The sequence below is a fragment of the Psammomys obesus genome, unplaced genomic scaffold (assembly GCF_907164565.1).
Source record: "Psammomys obesus unplaced genomic scaffold, mPsaObe1.curated_primary_1811, whole genome shotgun sequence".
Lineage (NCBI taxonomy): Eukaryota > Metazoa > Chordata > Mammalia > Rodentia > Muridae > Psammomys > Psammomys obesus.
Window position 1 is genome coordinate 290,990 of NW_026596117.1, and position 16,810 is coordinate 307,799.

At 39.4% G+C, this 16,810-nt stretch overlaps 1 protein-coding gene across 1 annotated transcript in view; it reads left to right on the forward strand.

Annotated features, from left to right (window-relative positions):
* Positions 1-4,419: 4,419 nt before the first annotated feature.
* Positions 4,420-16,810, forward strand: part of LOC129692693 (transmembrane protease serine 11F) — a 99,605-nt gene continuing 87,214 nt past the window's right edge. Inside the window, exons 1-2 of the mRNA XM_055629167.1 lie at positions 4,420-4,585; positions 8,018-8,102. Coding sequence (XP_055485142.1) covers positions 4,420-4,585; positions 8,018-8,102 — 251 coding nt within the window. The remainder of the gene's footprint in view (positions 4,586-8,017; positions 8,103-16,810) is intronic.

Here is a 16,810-nt window from a genome sequence, read left to right on the forward strand (position 1 = left end):
TCCATCAATTTGCCTGCAAATTTTATGATGTCATTGTTTTTAAAAGCTGAGTAATATTCCATTGTGTAAATGTACCATATTTTCTTTATCCATTCTTTGGTTAAGGGACATCTAGGTCATGAGCATGGGAGATCTTTCCATCTTCTCAAATCTTCTTCTAATTCTTTCTTCAGAGACTTGAAATTTTTTTCATATAAGTCTTTGACTTCCTTGGTTAGGGTTACTCCGAGGTACCTTATGTCATTTGTGGCTATTGTGAAGGGTGTTGTTTCTTTAATTTCTTTCTCAGCCCTTTTCTCATTTGTATACAGGAGGGCTACTGATTTTTTTGAGTTAATTTTGTATCCGGCCAGTTTGCCGAAGGTGTTTATCAGCTGTAGGAATTCCCTGGTAGAGTTTTTGGGTCACTCATGTATACTCTCATATCATCTGCAAATAGTGATAATTTGACTTCTTCCTTTCCAATCTGTATCCCCTTGATCTCCTTCAACTGTCTTATTGCTCTATCTTTGAGAAGATCAACAAGATAGACAAACCCTTAGCCAAGCTAACTAAAAGGCAGAGAGACATCATCCAAATAAACAAAATCAGAAATGAAAAGGGGGACATAACTACAGACACTGAGGAATTCTAAACAATAATTAGGACTTACTTCAAAAGTCTATACGCAACAAAATTTGAAAATCTAAATGAAATGGACAATTTTCTTGATCAATTCCACTTACCAAAGCTAAATCAGGACCAGGTAAATCAATTAAATAGTCCTATATCCCCCAAGGAAATAGAAGCAGTCATCGAAAGTCTCCCATCCAAAAAAGCCCAGGACCTAATGGTTTCGGTGCAGAATTCTACCAGACATTCAAAAAAGAGCTAACTCCAATTCTTTTCAAACTATTCCACAAAATAGAAACAGAAGGAACATTACCAAACTCATTCTATGAAGCCATAGTCACCTTGGTACCTAAACCTCACAAAGACCCAACAAAAAAAGAGAACTTCAGGCCAATCTCCCTTATGAACATTGATGCAAAAATACTCAACAAAATACTCGCAAACCGAATACAAGAACACATCAAAGATATCATCCACCATGACCAAGTAGGCTTCTTCCCAGGCATGCAGGTGTGGTTCAATATACGGAAATCCATCAATGTGATCCACCATATTAACAAACTGAAAGAAAAAAAACCACATGATAATCTCCCTAGATGCTGAAAAAGCATTTGACAAAATCCAACATCCATTCATGTTTAAAGTATTGGAGAGATCAGGGATACAAGGCACATATCTAAACATAGTAAAGGTGATACACAGCAAGCCTATAGCCAACATCAAACTGAACGGAGAGAAACTTAAAGCAATCCCACTGAAATCAGAGACAAGACAAGGCTGCCCACTCTCTCCATATCTCTTCAACATAGTTCTGGAAGTCACTTGAGTTTTTGATCTTAGTCATTCTGAAGGTTGTAAGGTGAAATCTCAGGGTCGTTTTGAATTTGCATTTCTCTGATGACTAAAGACGTTGAGCATTTCTTTAAGTGTTTCTCTGCCATTCGATATTCCTCTATTGAGAATTCTGTTTAGCTCTGTTCCCCATTTTTTAATTGGATTACTTGATTTGTTGCTTCTTAACTTCTTTAGTTCTTTTTATATACTGAATATTAGCCCTTTGTCAGATATAAGGTTGGTGAAGATCTTTTCCCAATCTGTAGGCACTAGTTTTGTTCTGACGACAGTGTCCTTCGCTTTACAGAAGCTTTTCAGCTTCATGAGACCCCATTTATTGATTGTTGCTCTTAGAGCCTGTGTTGTTGGTGTTCTATTCAGGAAGTTGTCTCCTGTACCAATGAGTTCCAGGGTATTCCCCACTTTTTCTTCTAACAGGTTTAGTGTGTCTGGTTTTATATTGAGGTCTTTGATCAATTTGGACTTTATTTTTGTGCAGGGTGATAAGTATGGATCTATTTGCATTTTTCTACATGGAGACATCCAGTTAGACCAGCACCATTTGTTGAAGATGCTGTCTTTTTTTCCATTTTATGGTTTTGTCGTCTTTGTCAAAAACGTGTCCATAAGTGTGTGGGTTTATTTCTAGGGTTTATTTCTCTATTTGGTTCCATTGATCCACCATTCTGTTTCTATGCCAGTACCATGCCATTTTTATTACTGTTGCTCAGTGACTAACATACATAATAAATTTAAAAGAAAATGTATAGAATTAGACAAAGCTGTTATTTCAGAAATGACGAATAACAATTGTGAACATAAAAGTGAGGTGACAAAGAGAGAAGGATATACTGGGTAAGGGAGACTAATCTGAAGGCCTAGCTTCCACTTTGAAGCTGTTTGGGGGAGAGAGAGAGAGGTGTGGGCTTATCATCAGAGACCTTCAGATCCACTAGTGTGCTACAGAATGCTCAAAACTGAGTATGTATTCCCCACCATGTCTCAATATAAACAGAGTTTAAAATCCTCTTAAAAATGTTTCCATTTAAAGGACCAAATCAATTAATGGATATTTTAACTATCATTAACTGCTTTCCTCAGGTCTCATTATTGTAGCCTCAGGGGATTTCTAGGTATCTTCCCAATATAACCTTTCTGCACTTGCTCCATAGCATGCAAAGCAACCTGATAGTATTATATATTTATTTTGTCACTCCATGTCAGTCTCTCTGAGCATAAATTATCATCAGGTCCAGGATTTTTCCAACTCAACCACCATCATTCCAGCACCCCAAAGAATACCCAGATATGGAGGAGTTTAATAAATATTTTGTTGTATAAAATACAGCAAATGAACTCTTCAACTTACATGAAGCCATATTCATCTTCTTTGAATAATACAAATCAAAATAGCATTTAGTGACGTCAGAGTGATCACTTACTAAGCCTAAAGGGAGAGATTCTTAGCAAATGAGAGGCTGTGTAATAATTGGCCCAACTTCAGCAAAAACTCATGAGAGGGAATAGAAGGCTTTACTCTGAAAGGCTGCAGCTAAACTAGTGAAAGATTGTTGCTTTTGATATACAACTACATGACATGGTTGTTCATTTTAGTTCTCAAATTATAAAGACATCAATCAGATCTTCCTCTAACCTTAAGCAAATTAAGCTAATGACATATTCATTACCATTATTAGGCAATGTGTGTTGTTATGTGGATGCCAATTCATCTACTACCAGTATAACTTAACTGACAATACAAAAAAAATGTGACGTGAGAATATTTAAATGAATAATAGAAACAAAATCTATTCTTGCGTGTCAATCAATTAGTCATATCAGAGGTGATTAATGTTTGATGATATATTTGACAGTGCCCTAAACATTAAATTGTGGTGTTATAAAGTCAGATATCTGTATTTTTGCTATCTATGTCACACTATTTGAACCCCTACTGTGTTAGTTTCCCTGCTTTTTATTATTAAAAACTATAGGCCCAAATCAATTAGTTATATTAACTGTAAAACAAAAATTGGAACTTCCTCCAGGGTCTGAATTTCCATTTCCCAAAAAACTTGACAGGAATGGTTCAACTGCATTTTTTTCCCCTGTAAAACAAATGGAAGCAGTGGTCATCTTTCTTTCTTTCAAATTTGGTTGCTATTCTTCAAGCATAGCATGTTAGCAAATTTATTTTATATACTTGGCAGTGACTGCACAATACAACAATATTCATGAGACAACATATTTGCCAATATACTGTCCTGTTGCTACACCTGTCTCTTACAAATCAAATGAGATATTTTCAGCACTTGAATCTTGTATGTGTAATCTAGTCCACCCATTATACCACCTCTTGTGTACAAGTCATAAAAAGTTAGAATCAAGAAGATATATGTCACTGGTGAGACAAGCCCTCCTCTCTTGTAGCTTAGAATATTGATCTTTTTTTATGTTACTCTCTTGTATTTCGAGAATCAACCATCTGTCTATCAGTCTAAAAAGATTTACATACCATTACTTAGAGTTGTTGCTAATTGTTTTTAATATGATGAACATTGATTGGGCTCTAGAAATGGACACTGGGGCTAGTGGATCATCAGATCACAGCTGTCTTCTGGTGTGACAGAAGGAGAAAAATAAATTAGAACAAAAACCTTTCATTTTATGAGATATACAATTCTTGGGAAAGTGTGATACAGGAGGAGCAGGGAAAAAAAAAACAGATGGAAAATGTATGCAAGGGGCATATCATCAACTTCACATCAAGATATTGGGGTTTCTTTGGAGAGTCTGTAGGGAATTCTGTGTTTCTGAAAAGCCCGAGGAGAGAGAGAGGCAGATGTACTTACCTTCTTTCAGCTACATTTAGAAAAAGTTCGTCTCATGACACATCAACTGTGATACAGTTTAGGTTTCACCACGAGCTTTTTGTGGCAGCTCTGACGAAGCCAGACCTGAAAAACAGCAACCATGGTATCAGACACACCGCCTGGAGTAAGCTCTTGGGTGGAAAAAGGTCAGCGCGACCTGTCCGTGCGGCGTCTGCAGCTTCCCAGACCCAGCTGGGCAAGCCAGGGCTCTGTCTCAAAGGCAGCAGGAAGACTTCTGATGGGATGTGAGAGATGCAGCAGAACAAGTGAGACAACATGCCCAAGTCTTGCTTGAGAACGTCATGATGGCCCCGGAGCAGCAACCCAATAGAGCTGTCTGACGAAGCTGGCGGAGGACGAAGAAGACACCTATGAAGATATCAGCAAGCACTCTTCCAGCATCGAAACTCAGGCTTGACGGTTTTTCCTAATGTGGTGGGTTCCAGGCAATCCTCTGCAGCTTCTTCAGGTGCATCCTACAGAAAGGGAAGCCACACGCAATAATCTACAGAATATACAAAAACTGCCTTCTTCTAGATACTCAGCAGAATTTTATAATCCAATATAGAGAAAAGAAAAGAAAAAACAAAAAACAAAAAACAAACCAGAGCATCCTGAAAGACAGTCTACAAAGCACTTGACCAGTTCTGTTTTGTGTGTGTGTGTGTGTGTGTGTGTGTGTGTGTGTGCTGTATAGATTTTTTTCAATTTTTATTTTTTATATTAGTTACAGTTTATTTACTTTGTATCCCAGCTGTAGCCCCCTCCCTCATTCCCTCTCAATCCCTCCCTCATCTTCGCCCTACCCCTTTCCAAGTCCACTGATAGGAGAAGTCCTCCTCCCCTTCCTTCTGACCCTACCTTATTAGGTCTCTTCAGGACTGGCTGCAATGTCCTCCTCTGTGGCCTGGCAAGGCTGCTCCTCCTTCGGGGGTGGTTGTCAAAAAGCCAGCCATTGAGTTCATGTCAGAGGCGGTCCCTGTTTCCCTTACTAGGAAAACCCACTTGGATACTAAGCTGCCATGGGCTACATCCCAGCAGGGGTTCTAGGTTATATCCATACATGGTCCTTGGTTGGAGAATCAGTCTCAGAAAAGATCCCTGTGCCCAGAAATATTTGGTCCTTGTGGCGCTTCAGTTCTCTCCAGGTCTTACTAACTCCCCCTTCTTTTATATGATTCCCTGCACTCTACCCAAGGTTTGGTTATAAGTCTTAGCATCTGCTCTGATACACTGCTAGGTAAAGTCTTTCAGAGGCCCTCTATGGTAGGCTCCTGTCCTGTTACTTGTTTTCTCCTACTTCCAATGTCCATCCCATTTGTCTTTCTAAGTGAGGGTTGATCATCTTACCCCTGACTTGACCAGTTCTTATTTCTCAAAAATGTAAAAGTTATTAAACAAAGCATGAGAAACTGTTTCCAGCCAATAGGATGGTAAGGATTTATGCCGACCAGGGGTTGTAATGTGCTCTAAACAGCATCTTTGCACAGAAAAGGGCCACTGGGTCTACTGGTTGCAACAAGTAAACTGATATACGATACTTAAGTTTACATTTTATTTCCTTCATTTTTGAAAACAAAATTCTGTCTAACCGAACAAAATAAGAATTAACAAACAAAAAAACCGAATAAGACAAAAACAAAAAGCAAGAAAACAAACTAAAACTTAAAGTATGCGCCAGATGGCACTTTCTCAGACAATTAGGAATAGCGCTCCCTCAAGATCCAGCCATACCACTCCTAGGCATATATCCAAAAGAAGCTCAAATACACAACAAGGACATTTGCTCAACCATGTTCGTAGCAGCTTTATTTGTAACAGCCAGAATCTGGAAACAACCCAGATGTCCATCAACGGAGGAATGGATACAGAAATTGTGGTACTTTTACACAATGGAATACTACTCAGCAATTAAAAACAAGGAAATCATGAAATTTACAGGCAAATGGTGGGATCTAGAAAAGATCATCCTGAGTGAGATATCCCAGGAGCAGAAAGACACACATGGTATATGCTCACTTATATAGACCTATAAGATAGGATAAACATACTAAAATATGTGCACCTAAAGAAGATAAACAAGAAAGAGGACTCGGGGTAAGATGATCAATCCTCACTTAGAAAGACAAATGCAATGGACATGGGAAATAGGAGTAAACAAGAAACAGGACAGGAACCCTCCACAGAGGGCTGCTGACTCTACCTAGCAGTGTATCAAAGCAGATGCTGAGTCTCATAACCAAAACTTTGGTAGAGTGCAGGGAATCATATAGTAAAAGAGGGAGTTAATATGAGCTGGAGAGGACAGGAGCTCCACAGGGACAAAATATATCAGGGCATGGGTGTCCTCTGAGACTGTTTCTCCAACCAAGGACCATGTATGGATAATAACCTAGAACCCCTGCTGGGATATAGCCCATGGTATATCCAAGTGGTATTTGGATATACCACAGTATATCCAACAGTATATATCAAACCCACAGTATCCAAGTGGGTTTCCCTAGTTAGGGGAACAGGAACTATTTCTGACATGAACTCAATCACTGGCTCCTTTACCTCCTTCCACCTCCCGAGGGAGGAGCAGCCCTGCTAGGCCACATTGCAGCCAGTCCTGAAGATACCTGATAAGCTAGGGTCAGATGGAAGGAGAGGAGGTCCTCCCCTATCAGTGGACTTGGAAAGGGGCAGGGAGGAGGTAAGGGAGGGAGGGTGGTATTGGGAAGGAATGAGGGAGGGGGCTACGGCTGGGATACAAATTAACCTGTGATGAATAATAAAAAACTAAAAAAAAAAAAAAAACCCACATGGAGTCTGTATTACATTGTCCAACTACTCCTAATCGAGAGAGCAAGAGACAAAAGAGGCGAGGAAGAGGAAGGGAGAGAGGGAGATACTTTGTGTACATGGTGGTCTGGGTAGAAAGGTCTGAGTAGGAGGATCTGGGTGGAGTTAGAGGAAGGGAAATGTCAAAATACAGTGCATGAAAACTTAAATAAACTATTATTATTATTATTATTATTATTATTATTATTATTATTATTATTATTATAGTTTTTCGAGACAAGGTTTGGCTGTCCTGGACTTGCTTTGTATACCAGGCTAGGTTTGAACTCACAGAGATCCGCCTGCCTCTGCCTCCCTGTGTGCTGAGATTATAGGTGTGTGCCACCATGCCTGGATAACAAAAATTTTTATTTTTAAAATAATGAAAAAAATCTTTAGAACCATGAGATAAATTAAATACTAATTTATTTATTGCACATTTCATACATGAGTACAAATTATTTTGATCATATAATCCCCCTATTATCTCCCTCTAGCTCATCTCAGGACCCACCCAGCTGTCTCCTTCCCAAATTCTTCATGTTCTTTAAAAATTATTTTTAATAGCCCACTGAGTCCAGTTAGTGCCGAACATGGGTTATGCCAAGAAAACAGTAAGTCTCCTTCCTATACTGCAGCTCTTACATTCTTCTTTTTTCTTTTTTTCTTGAAAAGTGGTCTATATTGTAGATGAACTAAAAGTGATTTTTGATCAGGTACAGGGAGCATGGAGGCTGGGAGCTCCAGAAACATGTAGCTTGATTTTTTTTAATTTTTATCATTTTTATTTACTTATTTACAGCTTGATCCCAACCCCTCCCTCCTCTCCTCCTAGTCACTCTCCCTCTCTCATTACCCCTTCTCTTTCTTCTCAGAGAAGGAGAGGTCCACCCCGTGGGTACCAACTCATCCTGCCACCTCAAGTAGCAGTAGGACTAAGTGGCCTCCCACTAAGGCCAGGTAGGGGAGAGGGAGCCAAAGGCAAGCAACAGAGTCAGAGGCAGACCCTTCTCCCATTGTATGGGGACCCACTTGATGACCAAGGTGCACATCTGCCACATTTATGTAGGGGTCTAGGTCCAGCGCAGGCAAGCTCTTTGGTTGGTGGTTCAGTCTCTGTGAGCCCCCATGGGCCCAGGTTAGTTTATTCTGTAGATCTACTTGCGTTGTCCTTGACCCCTCCGCTTCTTCAATTCTTCCTCCCATTCTTCCACAAAACTCCCTGAGCTCGGCCTCTGGTTTGACCTGGGTGTCTGCATCAGTCTCCACCAGCTGCTTGATGAAGGCTCAAGAAGACAGTTATGCTAAGCTCCTGTCTGCAAGCGTAACAGAGTATCATTAATAGTGTCAAGGGTTGGCTCTCTCTGCTATGGGGCTGGTCTCAAGTTGGGCCAGTCACTGGTTTTCCATTCCCTCAATCTCTGCACAACCTTAAACTCTACACTTCTTATATTCACTTATAAGTGGATGCTAGTCACAAAGTACAGGATAAACACGCTACAATCCACAGATGCAAGGAAGCCAAGGGGGGCCCAAGGGAGGATGCTTGAGTATCACTCAGAAGGGGAAATAAAATAGACGTTTGAAGTAGGAGGGAGGAAACTGGGTAGAAGAATGGGTGAGGAGGAGAAATTATGGAGGAGAGAGAGAGAACAGAAATTGTTGGGGGCAGCTCTGGCAAAGGGGAAACTCCCTGGCATCTATAGCAGTGACCTTAGCTGAGACTCCTGGCAGTGGTGAACAGGGAACCTTAAATCACCACCCCACCCCAAGTAGCCAGGTGAGACTTCCGGTGAAGGGAGGGGGCTAACAATCTACCCATAAAACCTTTAAATCCCCAAAGCTTTTACGTTCTTTATGCCCTCTCTTCCACGATGTTCCCCGTGTCTTGGGTAAGGGGAGGTTGGTACAGACGAATCATCTATAAAAACATCACAGCCACTCGCCATATCAGAACCCCAGCTGGAGCACTGACTGCTGAATGACCTTGGTGAGGTTTCATGAGAACCTTCTGTGTTCCTACCTCAGGAGGGTCTCACCGTTGAACTGCTTATTAACTCTGGCTATTAAGCCTATTAACTGGCTCTATTAAGTCTTCAAGAAATGCCAGCTTAAATGTAACAGGGTCCCAGACCCCAATATGCCTCCAGGCCCTCTCACAACTGATGTCATGATGGAATTATGGTTCACACCTTGGAACCCTGTCCACTGGCAGCATGAAAGTAAATACCTTAATCACTGAAAGTACATAGTTCTGCAAAAGTCTCTGAAAGTACTAACCTTGTTTTTTGGCTTTTGTAGTTTTGCTTTTGGCTGACTGCTCTTGATATCTGAAGTGGGTCAACTGAGGATATGGTTTTATGGGTAAATGAGCACCATGAGAAAGGCTCAGGACTCACTTGGATTCCAAACCCCCGGTGTAGTCTCTGGCCAGCTAATAAAGATTTTCTTTTGGGTTGAACCCATGCCCACCTAGTCGTCTCTGGTGGATACATTAATATTGTTTTAAGCTTTTCTGTTTATTTTCTATTTGAGGGATATGAGTAATGAAAAGAAGTCAGATAAATTTGTTAATTTTAACAATGATTATCTCTAGTATGTTATTGTGGATTTCCATTTTTTCCCTTTTTTATGTATTTTTTTTTTCTTTTTGTTGAGACAGCTTCTTGCTATGTAGCCCAAGCTGAACTTGTCTCAAGATCATCCTGCCCTCAACCTCCTAATCACTGGAATTACAGGCCTGAGTTACAATATGAAGCCTTTAAATACATAATTTATATATTATCATCATTTTGTTGAAAGAAAACGTTTGTTTTTGGAAACATAAGGAACACAAGTCTTCTTATCGTTACTGCTCAGCCTTCAAGTCATCCAAGTTCATCTCTTCTCCCTTCTGTACACACAGGCAGGCAACAAATATGCAAAGACAAACACAATAGCAATAACACAAACATAGAAGACATATGCACAGAGACAAGCCACACACTCTGAAGTAAAATCTCAAGATTTTTCAGGTAAAATTAAGGAACACTCAAGTAAACTTAAATTTCACTAAAAATATTTCACTAAAAAAATATTTACCTAACCCTGCTCTAAATATCTTGGAAAACAAGTGGCTGCCCTCACATTTAGATAGTAGAGTTAAGTTAGTGAGATGGAGTATGATAAACATTGCATGGAGCTAGTACTAGTATTTATTTATCTGAAATTCAAATCCAATTGAGAATCCTGTATTTTGTATGATAAATCTTCTTTATCTCTAATAAATTATTATTACTAGATTATGTTATTATTATAATATTATATATAATATATAATCTAAGATTACATAATATTATATTATATTATAATTTTATAATAATTATAATATTATATATAATATATAATCTAAGATTATTATAATATTATTATTAATAGATTATTTATCCAAAATTCTTTCCCCTATTTCTAACTTGTTCTGTGTATAATGAATGTTGATTCATGAAGGTTGTGAGTTTGAGGTCAGACTGGGTTATATAGTAAATTTCAGGTCATCTTAGGCTAGACATAAATTCTGTTTCAATTCTCTTTCTTTTTCTCTGTCTGTCTGTCTCTCCTGCTTTACACACACACACACACACACACACACACACAAACACAGAGCTATAGATATGCCATGTGTGTCTCTTGATCAGTTTGAGGAGAGGCTTCATCTATGAATCTGTCACCAAAAACAAATAAATGTAGATATTAGCAGCTCAGCAACCTTCTACAGAATGAAACTAACTGTTCGAAGACTCAAGCATAATATTGGTGTGCCTTCTCCAAACTTCTGTCCTGTCATATGCACACAAAGCCATACAGCCACAAACAGTTCCTTCTCATTTTTCATACCTTTTCCCAGCATCATGAGAAACCACCTCCATTCTTGTGGTCTGTAATTTTTTTTAAGAGAGTAAGAAAACATAACTGAATTAGTACTCTATGGAGGTAAAGTAAATATGTCTGAATCAGAGTAACAAATCCTGTTTTTCTTGTCCCCGGGGCTGGGCTGCCTTCCCAGGTATTGTGTGAGTCAGGAATCACAAGCTTTCCTCAGCTTTACTGAAACACAGATGACATCTTTGGGGCAAATTCCCTGGTACGATGTTATCCTGAAAAAATGGCACTAATGAAGACCTTTACTTTCCCCAGCGTGCAATTTACCTTGGAATAGTTCCTCTATTTTTTCTTTCTTTTTGCTTCTCAATTTAACAATTTGATTTGTTTCTTTATGGCTAGGGGCTCAGCCTATTTGGGTACTAGGGATTGTGACCTGTATTTAGGTTTCCAGTCCATAGTAAGGTGGTGAGATAGTTGCCATTTGGAGTCTTACTCTATTTCTCAATTGCTTCTCTTTAGGAAGACATAAACTCTCTCTCTCTCTCTCTCTCTAAAATTGAAAATGTCAGCTATAAGTTGCTAATAAAGTATTTTCTTACTTAAATGTATCTGAAGATCAGCTCTCTCAATACTTTGAATATACTCAACCTAATTTCTCAATGAGAACATTTGGAAAGCAGTGACATGTCTTTCAGCTATTCTGATAAGACTATACGTCATACAGAATTTCATCACAAGGGAACTGTTGTGAAGTTCTCAAAAAGTCTTTCCATGTTACTTAAAGTCATAATTTTGGAAAATTAAAAGTGTCAGCCTTGTATTTTGTTTTTCTTGACTTATTCTTCCTTGTAGACTAACTGGACACTCTTAGACTATAATGTTTATCTCATATTATGATTTTAAAAACACATTTCCTATGTAGATGGTTTTATAAACTTGATAATAGGCACAATTGCTCTTAATAGTGAATGATAAAGGCTAGGTAATTGGAAAAAAGGAAAAAAAGCTTATTGAGTGGTAGAATTGTTATTTATTATTTAAAGAAAGATGAGGCTGGGGTCAACCTATCTTCTATGCCAGAGGTTTATTAAGTGGGTATGGAGGGAGTGGGAGAACAGGACATGGTGGGGAGAGAGAAAGAAAGGGGAATAGGGGGCTCCCCAAGAAAGAGAGAGAGTGTGAGAGAGAGAGAGAAAGTGAGAGAATAAGAGAGAGAGAGAGAGAGAGAGAGAGAGACCACCTATAGGGGTCGTACCTTTAAGGGGCAAGGTTACCACGCCTTCCAGGTGTGGCCACCTGGCCAGTGACACATGATGACATCATAGGTCGCTGGGTAACCCAGGAGCAGGTTGTGTTCCAAAATACTAACAAGAACAGTATCTTTATTTTTTTATTTTTTAAGTATTTTTTATTTTGTTATTCACTTTATCTCTCAGTGCTAGGCACCTCCCTTGTCTCCTCCTGGTCCCTTCCCTCCATCCCCCCCAATTCCCCTATGCTCACTCCTCTGCCCCTCAGAAAAAGAGAGCTTCCCCCTCAAACAAACCCACCTCTGCCCATCCAGTCATGTAAGGACTGTGTGCTTCCTCTTTCACGGTGTCCTGGTAAGGCAGCCCCACTGGGGGAATTGATAGAAAAGCATGCAACAGAGACCATGTTAGAAACAGCTCCCAATTCCTTTTCTAGAGGGCTCATATGGAGGCTAAGTTGCATCCATATTGGCTAAGCTACACATATATCTCCTAGTTCTAGTCCACGCCTGGTCCTTGGTTGGTGCTCTAGTCTCTGCAAACCCCTCTGGGCTTTGAGTTTGGAGGCTGTTGGTCTTCTTGTGGAGCTCCTGTCTGCTCCAGGTCCTTCAGTCTTTCCTCCACTCTCCTGTAAGACTCTCTTCACTCTGCCCATTGTTTGACTGTGAGTCTCAGTTGCTATTTCATCCACTGCTGGGTGGAGCCCCTCAGAGGACAGCCATACTGGGCTCCTCTCTGGGGAGTGCGGGGTGGGGGGAAGAACAGAGAACTTGCTGAGAGAGAGAAGAAACCATGGGCCATGGCTTCTCTTAGATAAGCTGGAGACCTGCAACAGGGTGTTCCCCTAGAAGGACATTGGGGTGACTCTAACTGAGACCCCCGGTGGATGGAGGGGAACACCAACCTGCCCACAAAAACTTCCACCTAGAATTTACGCTACCTACAGGATGTGCAGGAATAAAGACAGAATAGAGATTGAGGGAATGTGCAAGGAGTGCCTGACCTAACCTGGGACCCACCGCATGGGAGAGAGCCAACACCTGATGCTATTGATGAGGCTCTACTGTGTTTGCAGATGGGAAAAAGATCCTTAAATCGATATTCTCCACTTCCTGTAAATATCTTTATTTGGAATCCATAACTTATAATGATGGAAAATAATGAACTATAATTGAATATATGTTCCTAGATTCACGTAGTTCAGATGGGGCAACCTATATTAGGTTAAAAACAGAGTAATAACAAGATAATAAAAAATGAAAAAGAAAGCACAAGTGACTAGAAGATCTAGTACTTCTAAATTCTTTGGGAGATTCAATTCCGATGGTTCTTTGCCAAAATGTACAGTGTTGTGAGAAACAAAAGATCAGGGGGTATACGTAATAAAATGAAATTTGTAAATAACATTAACACACCTTTCTTTTTTAATTAGTTAATTTTTTATTAATTACAATTTATTCATTTTGTATCCCAGCTGTAACCTCCTCCCTCATCCCCTCCCAATCCCATCCTTCTTCCCTCTTCTTCTCCTATGCCCCTCCCCCAGTCCACTGATAGAGGAGGTCCTCCTCCCCTTCCATCTAACCCTAGCCTACCAGGTCTTTTTTGTATTCTTTTATGCATTGACAACCCCTTCATGTCAAGTATATTTATTTAGGTTAGGATTTTTACAGTGGAAATTTTGTAAGAAAAATAATAGAAATTTAAATGATTTATTATTTCTGTGAGTATACCTGTGTGTATGTATATATGTGAATGTTTGTGTATGTTGTATGTATAAATATTTGCATGCATGTATGTATGTGTGTGTGTGAATGTGTGTATGTTTGTGTGTGTGTTCATGGATACATGTGCAGGCCAGAAAAGAGTTCTGGATCTCCTGGATAAGCACTCAGTCTGTTGCTTATTCCAGACACAGGTTGTCTGGCAAAACAGCCAGTAAGTACACTTAACAACCAAGTCATTTCTCTATCTCTACATACAACTTTTAAAATCCCAAATACGATTAACTTGTAGTTGAAGAAACAAAAAGAATTTAAGACCTAAGCTTTGCCAAAACAAGCCAAGCCAAGCCAAGCTAAGGCAAAAAAAAAAATATACTTTTATGAACAGTGTCATTTTTAAGGCTTGGCTTGGTAAGATCACAGAATTATTTCCATAGTTGTAAAAGGACATTTCTCCTTCAAAACCAAATGGAGCGTACTTATGAAGTAAAGTAAATGTATGTTGGAAAGAGGAAGACAGACATTCCTTTGATTCCAGAAAAGTATGGGGAGAAAGAGAAAATCAGAAGTTAACAAGGGAAATCAGGTGCCTCTTCGTCCTCTCTCTTGAGGTAAAACTCCAGGAGAATGAGAGAAAGGTGAACATCAAAATGAATGAGCCCAAGAATACGGGAGATGTGCTAGGTGTGGGAGCTATGATATCTAGGTGACATTTTGCAAGGTGTGCTATGGGAACAACATAGTGGGTTAAGCATAGCACACCTAATGGAGAAATATAGCAAGATAGGTGAGTGTAGGTACATGTGGAAAAGCTGCTCCTCTGTAACTCAGGAAAAAAACTTGGGGTTCTTAGAGGGTTCAGGAACTGAAGGAACCTATGCTTAAACTGGGTAAAGAAAGAAGAGACTCTGATGAGAAATAAATGGCCAAAACTGGACCTTGGTGGTGAGTGCCAGAATGGTAACATTAATCCAGATAGGACACATAACACATATTGACAAGTCCAAGGACCAGACCAGAGATGTGAAAAGATTAAGTATATATTCTATGACTCTAAGACCACTTCTAATAAGCTTTTCTTGATTTCAAACCATATTTAACCATGTATCAATGTATTGTCTTGGAGAAGAGAGGTATTAAAAAATCAGTAAAATGTTATAATAAAATGGGCCTGTTCCCGAACAGAACCATGTAGAGTTTAGACAAACTCTGGTGAGAAAATGAACTCTGAATACAAGAAACTACCCAGATCAGTTGTCTAGAAGAAGAAAGCGTTCCAGATTCAATTTATAATTTCTGACTCAGCCTTAGAACAAGTCTTATCTTAAAAGAACTCTGGTGGAAAGTATTGCTCAAAAGAAAACAAAACAGAAGCAAAAACAACAAACAAACAAACAAACAAAAACCCTGAGTGTTGTCTGCTAAGGTTCTGTGGTTCTATGGCTTCTTAGTGAACAGTACTAAATGATAAACATATAGACATATATGTAATATTATGTATGCACGTACATGCATATTTCCATTTCTCTGCTGTGTATATGCCTTCCTTATCCTGGCTCTAGTTCACACAGGCTTTAGTTTGCTACTGTCCTCAGTACCAAGTTGTTTTTTTTTTTTAATTTTATTTTTTTCTTATCAGTTACATTTTATTAACTCTGTATCCCAGCCGTGTCCCGATCCCTCATTCCCTCCCAGTCCCTCCCTCCCTCCCTCATCTCCACCGTGCCCCTTGCCAAGTCCACTGATAGGGGGGACCTCCTCCCCATTCATCTGATCCTGTTTTATCAGGTATCTTCAAGACTGGCTGCAAAGTTCTCCTCTGTGGCCTAACAGTACCAAGTATTTAATGCCGTTTAGAGTTAATTGTGTGAGGAGGAAAGAAACAAACAATGACAGAAGGACAAAGGCCAGGCTTAACAAACATTTATGTCATTCTTTTTAAATGCAGACATTTGAAAGGGGAGTCTGTTCTTTTGACAGCATGGGAAGCTGTCTTCTACCATCCCCTGTTGAGGAGTGGCTAGATTCTCCACACTCTTGTCATGGCCAATGGGTAAGGAAATTGCAAGCTCCTGAAACTGGGAAGGGTGAGGAGAAGTAGTTGTGAAATTGCCAGAGAGGTTAATTCATTATAAACTAATGACATGAAGTATAAGGTGCAATTTGAAACACCAGTGAAAATGTTATGTGAGATTTAGATATGCAAGCGCAGAGCTCAGAGAGATGTCAGGATTGAAAAACAGTTGTCTGACAATCATCAACATATAGATAACATTTTAAACAAAGGAAGCAGATTAGAATAAATGTGGCAAAGAAGATATGTGAAAGCCAAACACAAAGAATTTGAAAGATTTCAGAAGTGGGCGGAAGTGGAGGATCGGGAAAGGTATTCGAGTACTGCACCATGATGAAGAATTTGGGGTGTCTTATGACTCACTCTTTCATCTGTTAAGTACTAGGTAAATCACCACCACAAAAGCTACATTGATAACATAGTAGACCATAGTTTAAGATTATTCTCGTTGATAATCGTCAACAATTTAAAGTCAAGGTCTGGTTATAATTTTTCCTCTTGGGATCAAACACTAAAGGTACATTTAACAGTTATTGTGTAAGGCAAATATCTACTCATACCTTCAGATTATTGCTACCCATAGTGGTCTATTTTGTGCCACAGACTGAATTATTTATAAAGAAAAGAAATTTATTGTACTTTGTTATAGATTGATGTCCAAAACAAAAGACTAGGGCTGTTAGGAGATTTTTCTGTGCTCCAATGATGGCTCCACTCACATGCAGGTATAGACAGAACTAATTGAATTTATTGAGTTGC